At 35.7% G+C, this 21,650-nt stretch overlaps 1 protein-coding gene across 1 annotated transcript; it reads left to right on the forward strand.

Annotated features, from left to right (window-relative positions):
• Positions 1-816: 816 nt before the first annotated feature.
• On the forward strand, positions 817-11,154 carry LOC5567345 (odorant receptor Or2). The gene is made up of 5 exons (XM_001651704.2): positions 817-1,038; positions 10,071-10,154; positions 10,208-10,723; positions 10,785-10,994; positions 11,053-11,154. The coding sequence occupies exons 1-5, from the start codon at positions 817-819 to the stop codon at positions 11,152-11,154; spliced, it is 1,134 nt and encodes a 377-aa protein (XP_001651754.2).
• The last annotated feature ends 10,496 nt before the right edge of the window (positions 11,155-21,650 follow it).

Raw genomic sequence — 21,650 nt, forward strand, 5'->3', positions numbered from 1 at the left:
GAAGTATGAGCAGGAAAGCAGAAAATACAATATTAACAATCTCAGCCTGAAAGAAGCCTTGAATAATACCAAAGAGCCTTCCTTAGCCGAGTGGTTAGAGTCCGCGGCTACAAAGCAAAGCCATGCTGAAGGTGTCTGGGTTCGATTCCCGGTCACTTCAGGATCTGTTCGTAATGGATATTTCCTTGACTTCCCTAGGCATAAAGTATCATCGTACCTGCCACACCATATACGAATGCGAAAATGGCAACTTTGGCAAAGAAAGCTCTCAGTTAATACTTGTGGAAGTGCTCTTAGAACACTAAGCTACTAAGAATACCAAAGAGATAAATGCAAAGACAGTAAAGTATCTACATAAAAAAAGAATGTAGAATTGTAAATTAATTGAATTGTGAAAAGTGAATCTGTAAATAGGTTGAGTTTTTAATTTTATCCGACACGAATGCATCCTTTTGGTATTAAGTGTCATTAATAAACCGAAGAAAAAATCAATATCAATATCAATTAGAAATCTTCATAATTCGTACCGTAAATTTTTCCTGCCTGTTCAGTCTAGGTTAATATCTGTAAAATTGACTATGTTATTTACCTTGAAGCCTTTTTCCGTCCATTATATATTTACGACAACAACTACGAATTATCACCGCTCTTCAAAATCTAAATAACTAACTGTAAAGTGATGCTTTACAGGTGCCTATTAGCCACCGCCCACTCACCAAAGGTGATGATTTCAAGCCAGTAAACGAAATTTTCGAACGTTAATATGCCCGGGTAAAATAATGACTCAATTCATTCGCCGTCTGCCCGCCGATCGAAATGTCCGTCGAGAAGATCCTGGCCTGTCCTATCATTTCCATCAATGCCCGTGTGTGGCGCTTTTGGTCCTTCATTCTGAAGCACGACTACATGCGCTACATCAGCATCATCCCGGTTACTGCGATGACGGTGCTGATGTTCACCGATCTGTACCGAGCGTGGGGCAATATTGGCGAAGTTATTATCAACGCCTACTTTGCCGTGCTCTATTTCAACGCTGTGGTGAGTATTGGACGGTGGAAATCGTGACGAACAATGTACGTTAGGGTATCCCAGAATAATGAAAGTGTCAAAAAGTTCACCTCTTAGATGCTGGATAACAGTATCAGAAGCAAAAGTTTCATACATGGAAACTCAATCAAAAAATGTCTGAGATTGCTCTATCGATTTAATGAAAAATTGAACGGTGTATCTCAACGTGGAGCTGATTGAGATTTGATTCATGATAAATTTGAAATTTAACCAGGACTAGAGCAGAAGCAAAATTAGCGTAAATTACCAGTTGGCTACAAAAGTGACTAGAGTCAGTTAGATTTGCGACCATATAGAGCGTCAGGTTTGTGACCAAATCAAGCGTAGAAGAGTTCTAGAAGAGGAAAATCAGAGCATTGAATTGACAAATATCCTGTAGAGCACTCATCAAATCAAATTCTACCATTGGAATTACTTTGCGAATTATTCTATTAGCGATGTTAAAATCAACTATGACCAAATTTTGACTTATTGCGTGTCAATTCCCGCAAGTTATTTTGAAGCAAATTAACCTGCTGCTCAGTGCATGGAAAATGCAAATGGGCAGCTTTAAAAGTTTATTCACAAAGCTGTGTTTAAACAGAAACACGCAAAGTTTCAAAAACTTTGGTCAAAAATGAATAAAAAAAGTTGATGTTTTATACGCCTATGAATTATGATAGCAACTCCACCATATGCTCCATCAAGTCGAACATTATTATGAACAAAAAAGTTGAGATCTCACTTTAGATTGGATTCAGGTTCCAAATACTGTACTAATATTATAATACTATACCATAGGCGTGGGAAGTGGGTAGGACAGGTAGGACATTTGCTACGCACAAAAAAGCCTAGGTAGGACAGTCAAAGGATTGTCCTACCCACGATTCAACAAAAACAAGATCAGTAGGAAACTTGAAAAATAAATTAAACTACAGTCAGAGCTCGTTATAACGACAACTTTTATAGTGACATAAGCTCTCTATAGCGACATTTTTCGGTCCCTTGAAAAATATTTTAATGTTATAACTGTTCTCTATAGCGACTTTTCTCTATTACGACGGTCACTTGCGATGTCGTTATAACAAGCTTCGACTGTATTTATCATCTGTTCAATATACCAACAAGCAAACTCGATCAACGTACTTGTTCTTATGGTGAATGAAAGACACGATAGGAGTTTTCATGGTTTCTCATGCCTAGTGAAGCGTGACATGCTTTGTGCATGACTCCCGAAAAATCCTGGCTTGTGTGAAGAACGATTCAAAATGCCTATGGTGCAAAGCTTGGGAAACTAACTGTAAGAATTCTTACAAGAAACATCTTGAATTGTTAGGAAAATTAATGGAGCAATCTTCTGTGGTATTTCTGAATGTATCAATGGATGGTTTCTTGAAAATACAGTCGCCTCTCCACATCTCGATATCGAAGGGACCATCGAGATAGGGAGAGATCGAAACATAGAACAAACTTTCACGAATACTAGATTGAAAATCACTCCGTTACCAGGAAAATTAAATACAAACAGGTGTCATTTCGTCTTCGCAAATTGTTTTGAATCTCTAAAATCTAGTCTAGTAACCTTTGATAATGGGCATATCGACATATGGAGAGAAAATTGGGAACGAAAATCACATCGAGATACGGAGATATCGAGATAAGGAGGATATCGAGATATGGAGAGTGAAAATGTATGCAGGCTGAAGGGACCGAAAAAATCACCGACATAGGGAGAGATATCGAGATGTAGAACATCGAGATGTGGAGAGTCGATTGTATCAACGATCAGGCCCTGTAGTTCGACCTTAGTGGTATAATCAAAGTTTTCAGGAAAACAATAGCAGTTGAAACAAAACAAATACCATACAGTGAACCTTCAACATATTGGGTATAATTTTGCTGAACAAACTTGTGCCAAAATATTTACCCATTTTTTGTTATAACAAATTTCAAAATTGGTTGTCTTAAACGAACTTTTGCCCCATCGGTGGGGCAAGAGTTCGAATCTAGTATGGGGCAAAAGTTCGCTGGCTAAAACACAAAATATCGATCCTTTTATGACAGGCATACTTTACACCAGCCGTAATCTTAAGTTTGCCGAAAAATACAAACTAAATTTTCATCAAAAAATTGCCCAAAACAGGGTTAATTGTAATATACCCAAAAATAGAAGTTTTAACAAAACTAAGTGGAAATGAAAAATTTTGGCGAGTTTTTTCGCACGATCAAATTAATTTAGCTAAATTTGAAGATAATATGTTGATTTTAAACAATTTGCAAATTTTTCTGTAAGTTTATACATGTGTCGAACTTTTGCCCCACTATGGGCCAAAAATTGTTTCCAAACATATATGCAAAAACTTAAACACCTCAAATGCATCCTTATGCTAAGCCTAGAAACGCCCTTACATAAAATATTGAAAAAGATTTCATCTTCAATTGGTTCCATGCAACGAAAGTTTGACCAAAAATTACAATATTCACGTCGAAAAACAACAAATAGCCATAACTTTTCCAAATCTCAATCGATTTTTATGATATTTGGAGTGAAAGTTACTTACTTAAATAGCATTTTAACCACCATGACATTCATAAGTTTTGTTTTGAATTGAGCTAGAAATCCTAAAAAGAAACTCTTACCCCACTCGAACTTTTGCCCCACTCTACTCTATATGTTCCGTGAGCATTGCTGGAAGTAATTCATGAGAAGTTTTTCAAACATCAATAGAGAATGATCAGATTTTTTTTCTTTTTTCTTTACTAGTGAGGCTTTTAGCCATAGGCTGGTTCGCTTCCAAGATCCGAAAATTCTTGACTATTCTTTGGAAGTTGCTGTAGATTAATCTAAGACCAGTCGCATCGTGTTATACAAAACACGAGAGTGGTGGTGCCAGCGTTTTTTGAACGTGCGGTTACTCTGCGGTTGACATAATCTATCAAAACATTGCAACAACCTCTTGACGATTTTCAGTCAACAAGTTCTTGGCTGATTCCGAATTACCATAGAAATTTCTCGAAGTAGTTGTTAGATAGTTCTCGAAAAATGCAAGCCTCTTAACATTCTCTACTCTAATGGAAGTTTTCTAAAGTCTCTGTTTTAACCAAAATGGTCTCTTAAGTTCCTTTTTTAATATTTTGCTTGCATTGAATCCTAATGCAAAACTGTACAGCCTCCAGAGAAAGCTTCAGAGACTATATCTCAAATCTTCAGACATCAATAGTGATTTTATTTAGAATACTTTCAGGGTTTCCTAGAGGGATCTCTCCGAAATTATCCTAGAGATTTCTTTGCCAATTCTAGAAGGATTTTTTCGAGCAATTTTTCAAAGTATGCTTAGGAGAACTTCTCCAGAACTTGCTTTAGGAAATCCCTGAGAACTCCAAACCTATTGCCTCCAGTAATTTCTTCAGGTATTATTTTGTTTTTTTTTCAAAACTATCCTAGAATTTCCTCCAGACATTTTTTCACTAACCCCTCTGTGTGGTACTGAATGAACATTGTCATAGATCCAACCCTGTTATGATGGTGACAATCAAAAGCCTGTTGAAAGATATCCGAGAATGTAACAGTGGATCGAACATCAAACGATCTAGTAGGCATGGCACAAATTTGACGCCTCACTCCTATAGTAACGTCAGAATGGAATGAAAGGTTTTTCGTGGGGCTCCCGCTTGCCAACATCGATTCTGAGCTTCACATTTGGCGAACCTGCCAGAATTTTAAATAATATTTCGTGTTCCTGGAGAGCCTGGATTCGTTAACAAGCGGGAGTGTCCACTAGAAAATGTGTTTGTGTCGAGTGCTTCTTAAACCCCGTGTGAAAATATGTTTTCAGCGTGATTGTGGAGTGAAGTTTGAATCTGATAAAAAAGGCATATATCTGTAAGTAAACAACAATGTGGTATTTTCTATGAACAAGAGAAAACTGATTGAAGAGGAAATATGACATGAATATGTTTTAGCCGCTTCACTACTCGTTGAAGCAGCAATGTTTCTCTCTGTGCTTGTTGTTGTTCTTATTGAACACCAGCATCACCTCAACTATTTGAGTTGCGCGATGCAGGCTTTGAAGTGAATATTTTGTTTTGCTTTTGAATTCAAACAGATTACTTCGATGTCAATATTTGAATGTAAAAAAATGGAGAAAGTGTTTCATCTGTTTTATCCGATTCAAAGATTATGTTATTTCGAGCTGATTCATCTAAGTTATGAAGTGAGCATTCTGCTTTTATCAAGGACCTATTTTCTGCATAAGCTGAACGGAAGAAGAATAACGTTAGGAACTGAACCATTTTTTTTTGCAGAAATCAGTTGAACATATCCGTGCATAATGTATAATAAGTATAATTTGTATAATAATGCAAAAGAGAAGTGAAGTGTTAAAGTTCTATTAGTGGTTTTCTTGAATGTTATTCAATTTGTATAACTTATCATTTAGTTATATCAATCGTAAAAAAAACGCCTTTAACATTTATCAACTCTGCAAATTTGTATATAAACAATAATAAAATTTCGCTTTGTTTGTGTGTGATCATTTTATCGTTTCTTCTGTGATAATACGCACATTTCTATATCTTATCTCTCCTGCTTTCAAATGAAAATAAAATAGTTTTAATCAAGTAAGATAGAGTGAAAAATGAATGTTAGTGTGTGCAAATTTTCCTAGCCATGGGCGATTTTGAATTGATGTTCCAAAAGTAGATTTTTCGTTCCAATTAATCAATTTTTTATGTGGGCACTACATGAAACCCTAATTCAAGGGATTTGGTCTTAATTTGAGCCGTTGTTCTTGTAAATTTGCTTACGATTGGAAAAATCGAATCGATCTAAAAAAAAAATGGATACAAAGGATTCGATTGAATAAACGAAACGATTCGACGTGTCGAATTTGAATCGATTCAGTATTATCGATGTTTTGGTCAAATTTGCCCAATAGTGCACATGATTGTTTTCTTTCCTATTTGCTTCAGTACATTGTGTATCCAGTAATGTTTACAAGTTAAGTGTGAAGCATACTGAATCAGTAATTTTTTGTGAATTTTGTGTCGATAACCGGTGAGATCCAAACTATTTGAATCTGCTCAATTCATTATTATTTCTAAATAAATGCCATGTTAGAAAAACATTTATGAATGCAAAAAAAAATGTCCTTAACGCGACTGGTAGTTGCAATGGAAAAAATGTCCTTAACAAAACTGGTGTTTCCAATGCAAAAAAAAAATCCTTAGCGTGACAGGTGGTTGCAATAAAATTATATATTCTTGCCGCGATTGGAGTTTGCAATAAAAAAATGTCCCTAAAAGCGACTGGTGGTTGCAATATAAAAGTAATGTCTAACTTGACAAATGGTTGCAAAATATGTCCTTAACGCGACTGTTGGTCGCAAACTTGTTCCTATCAATCAATGTTACTGATATTGCTAGCGCGACTGGTGGTCGCATATTCGTTCTAAGCAATGGTGGTGAACACTTGCCTCCGCGACTGGTGGTCGCATGGTTGTTCCTATGAAGTACTATTGATGTTGTTAACTCGACTGATGGTCGCATACTTGTTCCATTGTGGTGTACACTTGCTACCGCGACTGGTGGTCGCGTATTGGATCTTAATAACTGCTATTGATGTTGTTAACTCGACTGGTGGTCGTATACTTGTTCTTAGCAAGTATTATTGATGTTGTAAGCTCGACTGGTAATCGTATATTTGTTCTAAGCAATTGTGGTGTAAACTTGCTACCGCAACTGGTGGTCGTATACTTGTTCTTAGTAACTGCTATTAATATTGTTAACTCGACTGGTGGTCGTATACTTGTTCCTATCAAGTATTATTTTAAGCTCGACTAGTGGTCGTATATTTGCTCTAAGCGATGGTGGTGTACACTTGCTATCGCGACTAGTGGTCACAAATTGGTTCCTAATAAAAGTGATGTTCACATGCATGCGCGACTGGTGGTCGAAAATGTATCTATAGAATAATATATGTAAGCCCAATGATGTCTAGTAACTTAGTAGATCAAGGTATGTTATATCAAAACAAGTAACAACAGCCAAACAAGTCTTCGAGTGAGTATTTCCGTGAAAATACGGTGGTTTGAATGTACAAGATGAGAGTCAAACGCTGATGCTACTCTGTTCAACATGTATATGTCAGTTTATTAATAGCAATATTTTGTCCAAAATTAGTACGTCTTAGAGATGTCATTGCATAGAATTAGCTTGCCGTTTCTAATGAATGGAATGACATTCAACCGATCAATAAGTTCAACACCGTATCCTACAGCGGAAAAATGTTTCCAAGTCGCATGTACAAGTGAATAGTTGAGATATGAGACAGTATACATCAGGAAGTTCTTAGCGATGTGAAAGATATATCCTGAATTCCTAAAAGCTTTCGTGATGTTGAAAACGATGTGAAAACTCATCACTTAAAACTTGTTTTTTCCTGAGAAAAGGGAGGATGTGTGGTACTGAATGTACATTGTCATAGATCCAACCCTGTTATGATGGCTGACAATCAAAAGCCTGTTGAAAGATATCCGAGAATGTAACAGCGGATCGAACATCAAACGATCTAGTAGGCATGGCACAACTTTGACGCCTCACTCCTATAGTAACGTCAGAATGGAATGAAAGGTTTTTCGTTGGGCTCCCGCTTGCCAACATTGATTCTGAGCTTCACACCCTCAACCGAATTTTCCACTTGTTACTTCAGAATATCTTCTTAAGATTTGCACAGAATTTCTCCCGAGGAATTACACAAAGGTTACAGAATTTTTGAAAAAAAGCTCAAGGGATTTCTCAAGAAACACTGCGAAAATTCCTCCACTTGTACATTCCTTCAAGAATTGATCTATGTTTCCTCCCAGGGATCCAGGAATTCATTGAGAGGTTCTTCGCACAAATCTATTTTTTTTTAAGAATTTATCTATCATTTCATCCAAGTATTCTCCAGCATTCAATCCAAATATTACCCCCACTGTTTTCCAAATATTGCTTAAAATGTTTCTCAAAATATTCCCATGCAACTTTTAAAAGTCTATTTAAGTTTTTACTCCAGTTAATACTGCAACAATTTTCTCAATAATTCCTCCAATGATTCTTGCATAATTTCTTAGGAGATCATGTCCAATGTTTTTTGAGCAGTTTCTTTAGAAAACCCTGCGAAATACTATCCCGAGATTGGATTGGTTGTATTTTCGATTATCTCAGCAATCTTCTTAAACTTCTTCGAAAGATCTGGGCTTTTTTTTTTTGATAATTCATCATAATTACTTTAAAACTTACACAGGTTTTATCAAAGGCTACTCTAGGATTTTCTTTAGAAATACCTCACTGATTTATTTTTCAGAAATAAATTCTAAGCATTTCCTGGAGTAATTTCTGGAAGCAATTCTGAAAAAAAAACATCCAAGGAGGAATTTCTGTAGGATTTTTAGAAGAAAGGTCTGGAGCAATTGCTGCAGGCATCTTCAGATAAAATTCTAGTTAAAATTTAATATAAATCCTGATTTACAATTTCATAGAAAATCCCTACTAGAACTTCCTGGAGGCTTATAAATTGAATTTTAGAACATGTTCTGACCAGGAGGATGTCCTAGAGAAAATCCAGGATGAATTACTGGATAAAATCTTTGAGAAAGAATGACTTTCTTGAAAAATATCTCAAAGAATTTTTGGAGGAGTGTTTATGATTTCAGAAATAATTTTTGGAGAAATTCTATTTCTATGGCACTTCTTGGGAAAATAAAGGCTGATTTTATGAGGTATCTTAAGCAAAATTTTTGAAGAAATTCCTTGGGAAGTACAGGTCGGACTCGATTATCCGGGATTCGATTATTCGAATTTTTTTTATGTTCTTGTTTTTAAATTTTAATGCATAAATCTAAGATAACTTGGTACTGCAATATACAATATGAATGGTTTTGCAGTTTTGAACGTATTTAAGAAAAGGGGGGTTTGAAAAAGTATTTTTTGTGTATGCTGGCCATTTTTTTTTTTCTTTTAAAGACCCCTACTGTTCCTAGAAATAATTTCTGGCTACGCCACCGCATCATATAAATAAAACAACAAAAATAAGATAATATTGAAGTTAGTTAATCGAAGATTTCATTCATCTTCTTAGTGATTCGATTATCCGGAGGATTCGATTATTCGGAGTAAAAAAACCGATACTCCGGATAAACGAGTCTGACCTGTAATAGCTAAATGTACACCTTTAGAAAATTCCGAAGTAATATCTAAACATACTTGCAATAATTTCTGATGAAAAAATAACACATACAGTAATTCGAGCAGTAATTTCACGAGGAATTCTCAAAAAAGTCTTAGACCTTAGAGAACTATCTGCTCTGATGGTATAAAGAATCAAATTCTTATTTCCTGATTCCAATTAGGTTTCATTTTGTTTCCTAATTTCTTGTTTTTAGTCTCTTTTTGATTTCTTTTAGGCCTCTTTTTACAGGCAACAGGTTATTAATATCTTATTTTTAAGATACCAGCCCAGTAAAGACGAAAAGCTTGCTTAGTCTTGTGGCACTCTTTGCGTTTGAGACCCTTAAATATAGTAGCTTTCAATATCCAGTTTGGGAAACCATAGGGTTGAATAATATTTGCCAACGTTTGTCCTACCCATGGTTTCAAACGGTTATTAGCTGTTAGAAAATTAAACAGCTCCTCCTTTTTTTATATTCAAAGAACGAGCATTCCAATTCAAAATGCGAAAAAAAAATAATTGGATTCATCACAAAAACGTAACCTAATAATTTTTTTAAGTAAATTTTACAAAAACTAGAACTGTCTCAGCCATAGTGGTGGCCAACATATGTTTTACACATGAATTTTAATTTGGGAATAAAAACACAAAAATAAAAATTGTGTAGAAAACCTTTTAAACCGTACTACCACTATCATTGAACACACACTAACACTAGATTAGCCACCCTATTTGCAACAAATTATCTTTCTGACACTTTTTTTTATTGAGATACCCTAATGTACATGAACATGATTTTTGCCTGAATTTCAAGTTGCGAGTGCTGATTTTGGTCCATTACCACGAGGAGTACGAATCGTTCTTGGAGAAAATCGCAGACGTGTACAGGGAAATCATCGTAAGTAATGTAATTTGTGGCTCAAAGTAGCGCTCTAACGAAATTTCCTCCAGTCAATGCCGGATGAAAAAACCAAGGAAATGGTTCAACTTTTTACGAAACGTGCACGAGTGATGTCGGTCTCCAATCTGGGTTTGGGTGCCTTTATCAGCGCCTGCTTTGTGGTTTATCCATTATTTACCGGCGAACGTCGACTTCCTTACGGAATGCACATCCCTGGCGTGAATAAATTCGAATCACCTTTGTATGAGATCCTGTATGTGATGCAAGCTGTGCTCACCTTTCCCGGGTGCTGTATGTACATTCCGTTTACGAGTTTCTTCGCTTCGACGTCGCTGTTCGGTTTGATTCAGATCAAATCACTGCAGTATCGGTTGGAGAGCTTCAAGCAGAATGGCACTGGGAAATTTAATAAAGAACAACGCTCTCAGCTGGAAGCCATCATCAGTGACCATCAGAGGGTGATTGCCTATGTTGGGGAGCTGAATGGTTTGGTGACGTACATTTGTCTGGTGGAACTTCTATCGTTCGGCATGATGCTCTGTGCATTGCTCTTTCTGTTGGTCATTGTAAGATTTTGTTCAGAGGTATTTGATTGGATTGTGTAATACTTCCACTTGTTTCACGCAGATCGAACACTACGCACAGCTCATCATCGTGGTGTCGTACATCTTCATGATCATTTCGCAGATTTTCGCATTCTACTGGCATGCCAATGAGGTCCGGGAAGAGAGCATGGCCATTGGGGAGGCAGCCTACAGTGGACCATGGATTGAACTGGATCAAGCGAGCAAAAAGAAACTGTTGTTGGTTATCCTCCGATCACAAGTGCCACTGGAAGTATTTATCAAACTTATGGAAGAAAATCGAACACTTTTCAAACTTCTTGTATTTGCAGATATCCGTTGGAAATGTCTATCCTATGACGTTGGAAATGTTTCAATCATTATTGAATGCATCTTACTCATATTTCACTCTTTTGAAACGTGTTTATAGCTAAACGAGCTTAAATTAAATTTCGACAGCTTTATAAAGCAAAAATAAAATTTATGAATTGAGATAACGTTGGAAGTTAATGAATAAATGTTGTTTGACATTTAATTTTTTTCAGGATGGTGTAATGCTGTGAGCCCAACTATAACAGCAATATTGTTCGATCAATTTAAACTTTCTGACTGATTGAACCATCAAGAGCTTTCTCCACACATTCCTACAACAGTTCAAGGTAGAAACGAATCAGAGATGTATCGGTGCAATCAAAACATGTTCCAGTTGTTTCTAGACAGCTTGTACAGTCATCGCCAGAATAAAGTGCCCACTTGCTTGTATTCACACAAATAGGCGAAAATCGTACCGTAAAATAAGGTGTTAAGGAATCGTGGGGTTTTAAGGGATTGAACTTCTTCATCAAGTTTGACAAGTCACAAAAACGTCGAAAGTCGATATATCAGTCATCTGAAATGCTTGATTTGTTTGGAGGATTGTGAGCTGCATTATGTGGTAGGAGATGTCTACTAAAATAAAGTATTGTGGAGTCTAGATATTGAAAACGATTCAAAACATTTTTGTTAAAATTTTCTAGGCTAAATATATTTAACTACAAAACTATGAAACAATATTAAGAAAAATATGTGAGTAACATAGAAGATAAGTATATTCAATTCAGATCACAACGCAGACAAAAACTTTTGAAAATTTTATCTAGATTTCAATTTTTGATATTTCTTACGGAAAAAGTCTTTTTTTTGAAAATGAGTGGGGTGTTAGGGAATTATCTTTTCTACACTTTACAAGCTACTATACTTATTCGATTTATGCCGTAATATATTCCAATATACTTTTGGCTTGTTCCGTGAAGTAAACTGTATTGTAAAAGTTAAGAGGTCTATTTTGTTAGTTCTCAATATTGCCAGATATGACTTAGATTATGACTGGTAGGAAAATCTTGATACCAAGGTATTAGAGTAAATATGGGATTTTTCTTGATACTACATCCTAAACTTATTCGATCACACTAGTTAAATGTTAAGAAGGTTTTCATGATTCTTTTATTTGGAAATGCTTTTGAAGCCAATGATCCTTTTAGTGATATTCCTATGAAGTGGTAAATAAAAATAATATTTTGTCATTTCTCAGAGTCTATAAATGAAGGGTTGTGCGAAGTGTGAAACCAAATCTACCTATCGAACTGTCAAACCCTCTACCTATTGAACAAACCAACAAAATAAATAGGGGCTATTTTCGAAGACAACGCAGAACAATCATTCAAAGAAGCCTCTTCGAGCTACTCTCTATATATATAGTCCCTGTCATTTCTGAGCTCTTTTTGAGAAACTTTGCGGTCCGTCGGGCACTTTTCCTCTGTAGTATTTTTTCGACCAGTATTTGCATACAAATACTTTGTTAAGTGTAGTGCTTTATTTACACGACAAATTGGCTATTTCCTCTTTTAAGACTAAAAGCTTGTTTAAATTCTTCTTATATTATAGATTATGTATGAAGTTGCGCTGCATAGCTTGTAGAATTTGTAAATTGCAAGTATATGATCCTGTTGCATTTAAGTATAAAAATCATTTCAAGACAATTTTACGATGTATTGATAGTTTCTAAAAAGGATTAATAACTATGAAAGATTTAGCAGTTAAAATCAAACGGTTTTCGCTTGCAAGAGTGCCAAGTTCAATAATATTGATGTATTATCTGACTAAATCTGAACATAACGGTCTATCTCGTTAGGCCCAAAAGGTGATTAGGCTGAAAAGGTGATTAGGCCGAAAGTTCTAATTAACCGTAAGGTCGAATGGGTAACTAACAGGGATATATCAGGATAACTTGCATTACTTAAGAGCCGCCGTATGAATTATCGGGTCTAACGGATTGTTAGTTGTTACATCACGATAATATGCATTACCTAGAATCCCACAATATCAGCTGTGCAATACAACTAAAAAGAACAGCTTTTGATTAAAAGAAGGAAAAAACACTGATCAATGTGTTTGCAGTTTGAAATAGTTGTAAATGCTCAAATATTATTTCGGCCTAACAACCCTTTCGGCCTAACGACCTGCTCTCGAACATAACTTATGAAATTGAATAAAAGTATCAAAGTTGTTGACCAGAAAGATTATGTTTTGTTGTTGACAAAATATGATTTTATTTACGAAACTCAAATTGCCTAACACCCCATTTTGCATTTCCGTCAAAAATCACACATTTTCATGATTATCTCAGAAATCTGTCACAGGATCCTCATCATTGTATTCGGCTTTTGATATACAGAGAATGGTAGGGCTGTCCTTTGTTCAATTATTGGCACACTAGAAGTTGTTTGAAATTCGAGTCGATTTATTTTTTCATCCCTTAATACCCCATTTTACGGTATGTAGTCACGAGACATTTTCTTGGTATGATGTTTGTACTACATACCGTTTTGATTCATATTACGGACACTTAAGGCCTCAGCGAAGTATAACCCAGCATAGAGCATACAAATTAAATTATTCTGTATGATTCCTTAGCGTTATCGAGCGTCGGAAGCCCTTAACTTTCGAATGGTGGATAAAGAATACGCTTCCGCAACTTGAATAATTTTGAATAAATCAAAATGTGTGGCCTTTTCAGGATTCTTATTCCGGACGCTTCCTTACTTTTGCCTCATATTCCGGACACTTCGATTCGAATTCCGGACAGCTCATGAAAATCATAAATAGAAAAGACAAATCAACAATTGAAATCGTCCAACCACTAAAGAGCCATCTAAGGTAGTTGGGCAATATAAATTTTCAAAGATATTTATGGAAAAAGCTTACTAAAACGAGCCTCTAAATTGAGAACTTTTGAACGGCAAAAAATGAAACATTTCGTGTGAAATGTTTCCCATACAAATTAGAGTGTCCGGAATTTGAAGCTGTCCGTAATATGAATCAAAACGGTACACATTTAAATCAGAATGCCGATCTCAGCTGTGCAAATCACGGTTAAGGCTCAAGAATCCATCATTCAATCATCAAAAATAATAAAAAAACAGTTTTTTCGTCTATATTTTAATCAATTCTTGTGCAAATCTATCATTGTATTTCAGATAGCAAGTGCAATGCAATGATAGATTTTCTTGAACATTGCTTCGATTTTGAGCAAAAAAACTGGTTTTGAAATTGTGTACCGTCAAGCTACCATTCACCGTGCATTTAAGAAAAATCTGCACTTCAAAAAATTGTATAACTTTTCCAAATAATTTGACGCGTACTAGAATACCACTACGTAGCGCGTAATTATATCATAATTCAGGGAAAAATCTAAAACTAGTGTTGTATAGCAAAAAATTACATAAAAATTATGTATGAAAATGTCATGTTAAGGTCGCCTCGTACCGTTCTATGTCACCATTTACCGTGCACACTAGTGCACCATTCACCGTGCGTATAGTTTTCTTCATGATTTTATTTCGTATCTTGAAGAAACGTTGTTGATGGAGCAACTATGTTCCTACTAGTGTGCGCACTCATTTTTAAGAGTATTCAAATCTTCATTTACAATGAAAGCCATAAAAAGTTAAAAAATGGCTAAATCATTATTTTTTCATTGAAATCGTTATAGAAGGTTTGACTGTATTGTCCAAACCATTCCATATTCACTAAAAACCTAAATATGAAGTTGTTTAATCACGACATAACAATAAATCTAATATTACCGAATAATTTCATGCCTTTTAAACTAATGCACGGTAATAGGAACCATATATATTGAAAAGGGTCCATTCACCGTGCATTTGGGTTTCGACTGAGAAGCAATAAAAAATTCTAATTTGCATTAAATCTCATTGCTCACACGATGAATTACATCTTACTAATAGCATCCACAGTGAAAACTTGTTGAAATTTTGGAAAATTTCATGCTCTAACGTTAAAATGAAAAATGTGATTTTTTGGCGTTTCTACTAAGAGTGTTGAAAAATCTCATTATCGAACAGAATTCACATGATTTTGACTACATAAAGTTGGTTTTTCAGAACGCTTTGTGACAAAAACTACTTCATTTTATCAGTTTTATCTTATTTTGCTGACAAAAGAATAATTTGTGAAATTTATATGAATATTCTGTAAGAATTTGTATGTGTGCACGGTGAATGGAGGCCGCACGGTGACTGGTGACATAACGGTAAAACGATGATGGTTATTTTCCTCTTAAAGATTGTTTGCTGACATCTCAGCAAAAGTCAAGTTGGTGTCAGCGGCACCCATAGGTGCTGCTATAAGCAAACTAGAATTTTTTGCTGACATATCAGCTAAATCTCAGTTGCTGATCGCTCGGCTGTGCGGATCTCGGCAAAAGAATGAAATTTAGCCGAGCTCAACTAAGTGTGTAGTAGATACTACTATGTAGTACAACTTCAACTGAAGTTTGTATCTTTTGACAGATACGCGTATTTCGACCTTAACTGTAAAGCCTAGTCTCCAATCTGATATACGGTACTAGAGACGGCTTTAGAGTTGAGTTCGAAAAGCAACTAAACGGTATAGAACTAAATACATCGAAAAGAGCGGGAAGAGGGCCATGTCTAATATGTTTGTTAATCAGTATTTTTTGTAATAAAACTTACTTTTTTCTCAGTGGTCCATTAAATTAAGCCGACGATTCCATACAAAGTCAGGCCCTTTAAGAAACTCTTTTTATGGATTCCTTTAGAGATTTCTCCAAGGATTTTTCGAGAAATCTTTTATTGGATTCCTCCATGGTTTATTCCAAAGATTCCTCCTGAACAAATTGCTGCAGGGATTCCTCCATAGTTTTTTATAATCTCAAAATCTTTACTGTGTTTCTTTCTGGGATTCCTCCAGGAATTCATACACGGATTTCTCCAGAGATGTATCCAGAGATTCCTGCACAGCGATACACCTGGGTATTCCTTCAGAGAACCCTTCAACAATTTACCCTGAAAATTCTTCAGATCCCTTCAGCAATTTATCCAGGTAACTTTTCAGATATCCCTTCAGCAATTTACCTAGGCAATCCTTTAGAGGTACCTACTGGATTTTGTACAGAGACTCCTTCAGTAATCCTCAAGTTAAGTAAAGCTTTTTATATATCATGTAGACCAATGTTCTATATATCATATCCCTTCGAAAGTTTTTTAACTGTAGACTTACTTTAAGACTAAATAAACTTAAGACATTTCATACCTCTGTACCATATATGTGCTGCTTGTGAGAAATTGTTCAGTCGATCCATTTTTCGAGACATTATGGTAAAGATTATTATTCATACTGTTTATATTTTCATAGTATTATTGCTCTTTTTTCATGCATAGACTGTTGTTTTGAGTTATACTATTAGAACTAATAATTATGTTCAAAGTGATGAACAATTGAAATGAAACATTAGCATGAACTTTATGCTTTGTAATAGTGCTGCGACCGCTCTGTCAATTTTCACCCAATTACCATTACGACACAGATTCAAGTGCACGTGGATGCAAGCTATTTAAGGAATCTGATTTACGAATAAAATTTGCAATATTTTTTAGAAAATGAGCACAATGTCAATTATAATACTTTAAATCAAGTATAATTATGCATATGACAATTTTTAGGACTCGTTAGACTAGGCAACATTAGATTCAAGTAGATGTAATAATCCAAACTTATTGCAATTCAATTCAACAATGTGGAAGTAGGCCTCTGCCAAAACGACCAATGAAAAGTGTTCTTTTTTGACAGGCAATTTTTGTACTTTGACCTGGCAGGTCTTGTTTTGGGTATTATCTTATTCTTTTTCTTTCTGACATGATGCTCCAACTGGGTGAGGGCCTCTATGCTCTTGAAAGTAGAAAGATTTTCCAACCCAAAAAGATCTTTGACCGGTGGAATTGGAATTCGCGACACATAACTGTGGTCTTGCTTAATAGTTGCGCGTTAAGTTCTTACATTCTCACCGTAAAAAAAATCCGCATAGGTTCATTTGTGGTGCAAATGGGTTTCCTAGAAAGGGTTTATTCCGGGAAATGGCATTCCGGAAAATGGTTTTCCGGGGAATGTCATAAAATCCACCAGTAATTTCTTTAGAAATTCCAGAACAGTCTTCCCATGAATATTACCGATGTTAAACTTGGATTTGCATATTTCTACTCGTGTTTAACAGCAAAACACCACAAAAGATCAGGTTTGGATACAAAATTCCCTAAACCCTAAAACAAATTGCTTCAATAATCTGAAATACATAAGGCAACGCTGAAAGAGAATGTTTTCGAACAACTCCGTAAATATTTGATAGATAGTGATTAGCGTGGTTCAAAACATCGTTTTTGCTTCACTCCGCTCATTTGATTCTAGGCCAAATTCTTGAAACTTGAAACTTGAGCTCATTTGAATGAAAACTGAGACTGCACAAACCCTTGAAAGATTGTATGGAAATTACTATGGAAAGAGGAAACAACTCTATCAATTGGCCATAGTATTTGGCCATGTGCTCTTGAGGGTTAGAACAATACTAATACTCTTAGATACATTCGTAAGCTACAACTTTGCTCAAATCGGTCGCCTCAGTAATTAGTTATTGATTTTTGTATAAGTTGTATGAAGCAATGTTGCCTGTTCAGAAGATAAATCAGCATGGTTGAAAAATTTCCGATTAGATATAAATGAGTAACTAATTACTTGGGCGTCCGAATTGAAAACGATCTTCGACAAAGTTGTAGCTGATGAATGGGTCTTCCCCAGACAACCAGAAGTTGCATAACAGTTTTCGAAAAAAGTCGTTTATTTATACAAATTGCATCACATCCGCACTACATGGTGGATGAAATCGTTTGATCGATGGGTTTCCTCGCATAAAACGTTATTTTTTGAGTTCATGTATACATTTTGTTTCGTCCCGTATACTCGTACAAAGCTTGTCGGATCAATCCGTAGCAGCTGTCAAATGAACTTTGTTATCATAAATTGAGTCGTAAAAGAGTACAGATTAGTTCGCAATAAAGTTCACACACTCGCATTGCATGCTATTTTTCATCATATAAAAATGCACGTATATCGCCTCCATTTTTGTACGTATAAGGCCTTTTCGCATCATCTTATACGTGAAACTTTCCACATATAAGCATCGCATAACGCAAAAGGTAATTCCGTTATACGTACATTCTGGTTGTCTGGGTCCATTATCAGCGTAATTCCAACCCTCAAGAGCAGAAAAGCAAATATTATTACCGATGGACAGAGTTGCTTCCTTTCTCCATAGTTATTTCCATACAAACTTTGAAGAGCTTGTGCAGTCCCAGTTTTCATCCAAATGAGCTCAAATTTTGGGAGGACACTCTAAATGGCCTAGAATCGAATGAGTGGAGTGGAGCAAAAACGATTTTTTGAACCACCTTAATAGTAATCCTTTGAGGTTTTTCAGGACGGATTCATGGGGGTATTACTGAAGGAATCCTTGGAGGTATTCCTAGAGAAAAACATGATGGTATTGCTGAAAACACTTATGGTTTTTCTAGACAATTTGTAGGAAGTATTTCCAAAGATAAAAGTTTTCCTGGAGGAAAATCTGAAGGAATGACTTGAAAAGTCACTGGAAAAATCCCTAAAGAACTCCTGAATCCTCCGGAGAAATCGATGAAAAATCCCTGAAGTTTATCCAGGAAGGATCCTTGGAGGGATCTTAGAAGCTATTCTTAGTGGAATTTTAGCAGGAATTTATGGAGAAATCTTTGAAAATATTTCTCTAAGAATGCCTAGAAAGCTCCCAGAGACATACCTGGTATATATTCTTAGTAGATTTTCTTATTTCTCGTATAATAACTGGAAGAAACCCTGGAGGTTTCTTAGTGGAAACGTTTCTAACTATTCTTAGAGAAATCCAAGGACAAACTCCTGGAAGTATTCTTAATGGTATTTCTGGAGAAAATTTTGAAGGAATGTAATTTGAGGTATTCCTGGAGGAAGCTCTGCAAGTATTTTATACGAGAAATCCTTAAAAATATTTCTGGAGACATCCAAGGACCTATTCCTCATAGAACCTTTGGAGAAACTTCTGTAACAATCACAGTAAGAATCTTTGGAGGAAACCCTAAACAAATCCCTAGTGAAATTCCTTAGATAATCCTTAAAGGAGTCCTAGGAGATATCCCTGAAAGAATCTCTAGAGAAGCTTCGGAAGAAATTGTTGGGAGTATTTGTAAGGAAAGAAGTTTTTGCAAAAATTTTCCAAAGAGTTGATGGAAAAAACCCTGGATAAATTCATAAAAGATTGTTATTAAAAAGTATCAGAGGAAATCCCTAAAAATATTCCTGGACGAAGTATTGGAGAAAATCCTCAAGGAATTCTAAAAAGTATGCCTGGAGAAGTTCTTGGATGACCCATTTTGCATAAGATAGTTGCGCCTAATGGACATTTCGCATAATTTTATTTTTGCATAATGGACGTTTTGTATCAATTTTTGAATAAATCAAAAGTGTCAAGATAGAATACTTGTCGCTAGAATGTTTATGGGATCTGGGAATTGAAATAATATATAATTGGTATTAGAAAAATTGAATTGTTTTCAAATGTTCATTGAATTCATAAAATAAAAATAAACTTGTCTTAAATTAATTCTGATTTAAGATACAGAGACACTGCCATATTAATATCTACACGCGAATAATTCTCATAAGTCTGAACGAAGTTTGTCTTTTTTTGCAGCATTATGCGATTTCTTCTGTCGTTCATTAGATCCAGATATACAGGAAACGATCAAAACGGCCGTATATTTATCCTCGTTGCGAAGCTTAGTCATCATACGCAGATCGCCGACATGTTTCGTACCAATAAGTTGTGTCCATCTGCTGTGGAAGCTTTCCGCCTGGTTACTTGTTCGAGGAAGTCCTTACAATGCATTCTCGTATATGGATCACAGTGTCGGAGGATAGAGAGTTTATTATGTACAATTGTTGTTTGCACTAACTTTTTTTTATAACCAAAAACAAACTCTTTGCAAAAGAATGCTTGATGTTTAATGGGGCAAGGGTAGCTACCGTGATAGAAGATTTGGAGGGGTGCACAGCCCTCTGTATTAAAGCTTGAGTAGCGGATTGAATGATAATATCATAATATCACAAGACAGACAAAACAGCTTCATCCAACTAATATTATTCACTACACGCGCGCTAAATCTGTTTACGCGACTGTTTGCAAATTAAAAGCCGCAGTGAAGATGACATGGCGCATGTTGCGAAGCGTTTTCATTTTCCTTCCACATAGGCACGGCCGACATCTGTCGTCTCTGTGCATTTCATTCACAAGCAAATGCATCAACCGACGAACGGACGTAATTTTTTGATTTTTTCGCTGTTTGTGGCGAATCTACATAACATACAATGTTGCTCTCAAAGACACTTTGATAGCTAACAAGTTAATGTACAGTTTGCAGAAGAACTTTTTTAACATTAACTTGAATACTTGTTTTTAATTATGAATCGTGGTTTACGGCTAACCAGCCGAGTGGAAGTTTAACAACAACCGAAAAGGTAAACATTACATATAATTTGCAATTGGATTAGATGGACAAATTGATGTGAAGATTTGCGAAAAAGTTACACGTCTTCTCAGTGATAATCGAACTCACGACTCCCAGATCTCTAGTTGGGGGCATCTAATTCTTCCGAAAGAGGTGCACTTTGCGAAAAAGGACCACGTGATTATTGAGCTGAAATCGAATTCAGGTTAACTTCTGCGTTCATGAGTCCTCTCATGGCGTAGTGGTAACGCGCCCCAACTAGAGATCGGGGAGTCGTGAGCTCGATTCTCACTGAGAAGACGTGTAACTTTTTCGCAAATCTTCACATCAATTTGTCCATCTAATCCAATTGCAAATTATATGCAATGTTTAGCTTTTCGGCAGTTATTAACTTGAATATTTGTTTTAAATCTCATGAAAATACCTTAAACATGCTCATTTTCAGACACTTTTTGCAAACTTAGTATACGAGTAGAAATCAGAATCCAAAAACAAGATTATGGTTCATGATATCATGATTCCAGCGTGTTTTCGTCTTATGAAAATACACCATGATTTGGACTCATAATATCATGAGTCAGATTGCCGTAACGCAACACACACGTTAGGTTTTTGTAGCTGATTGCTCGGAATCATGATTCAAATGCCAAAAATGCTGAGTCACGCATCCGTTTATGATCGACAAAATAAAAAAAAAGTTAATAATAGCATTCATTAAGATTCGAGCCAAGAAACTTTCGATTGTAAGCCACGTACTCTACCACTCATCCGCTTCGTTATCTTGAATTATGATTGATCGATACGAATGAGATGAAGCGAAGTGCGCCGCTTAGTGTTTTCACACTGGATGTTACGCTTATAAGGAATCATGATTATGACTCCAGGGACCATGATTTGTGATCCTGATATTATGACCTAAACAATTTATGAATTTCATGATTTGTAAATCATAGTGTGGGGATCAGATTTTTATCCGTGTATAGTACTGAATTTGGTTTCTCATCTAC

Source organism: Aedes aegypti, chromosome 2, assembly GCF_002204515.2.
Source record: "Aedes aegypti strain LVP_AGWG chromosome 2, AaegL5.0 Primary Assembly, whole genome shotgun sequence".
NCBI lineage: Eukaryota > Metazoa > Arthropoda > Insecta > Diptera > Culicidae > Aedes > Aedes aegypti.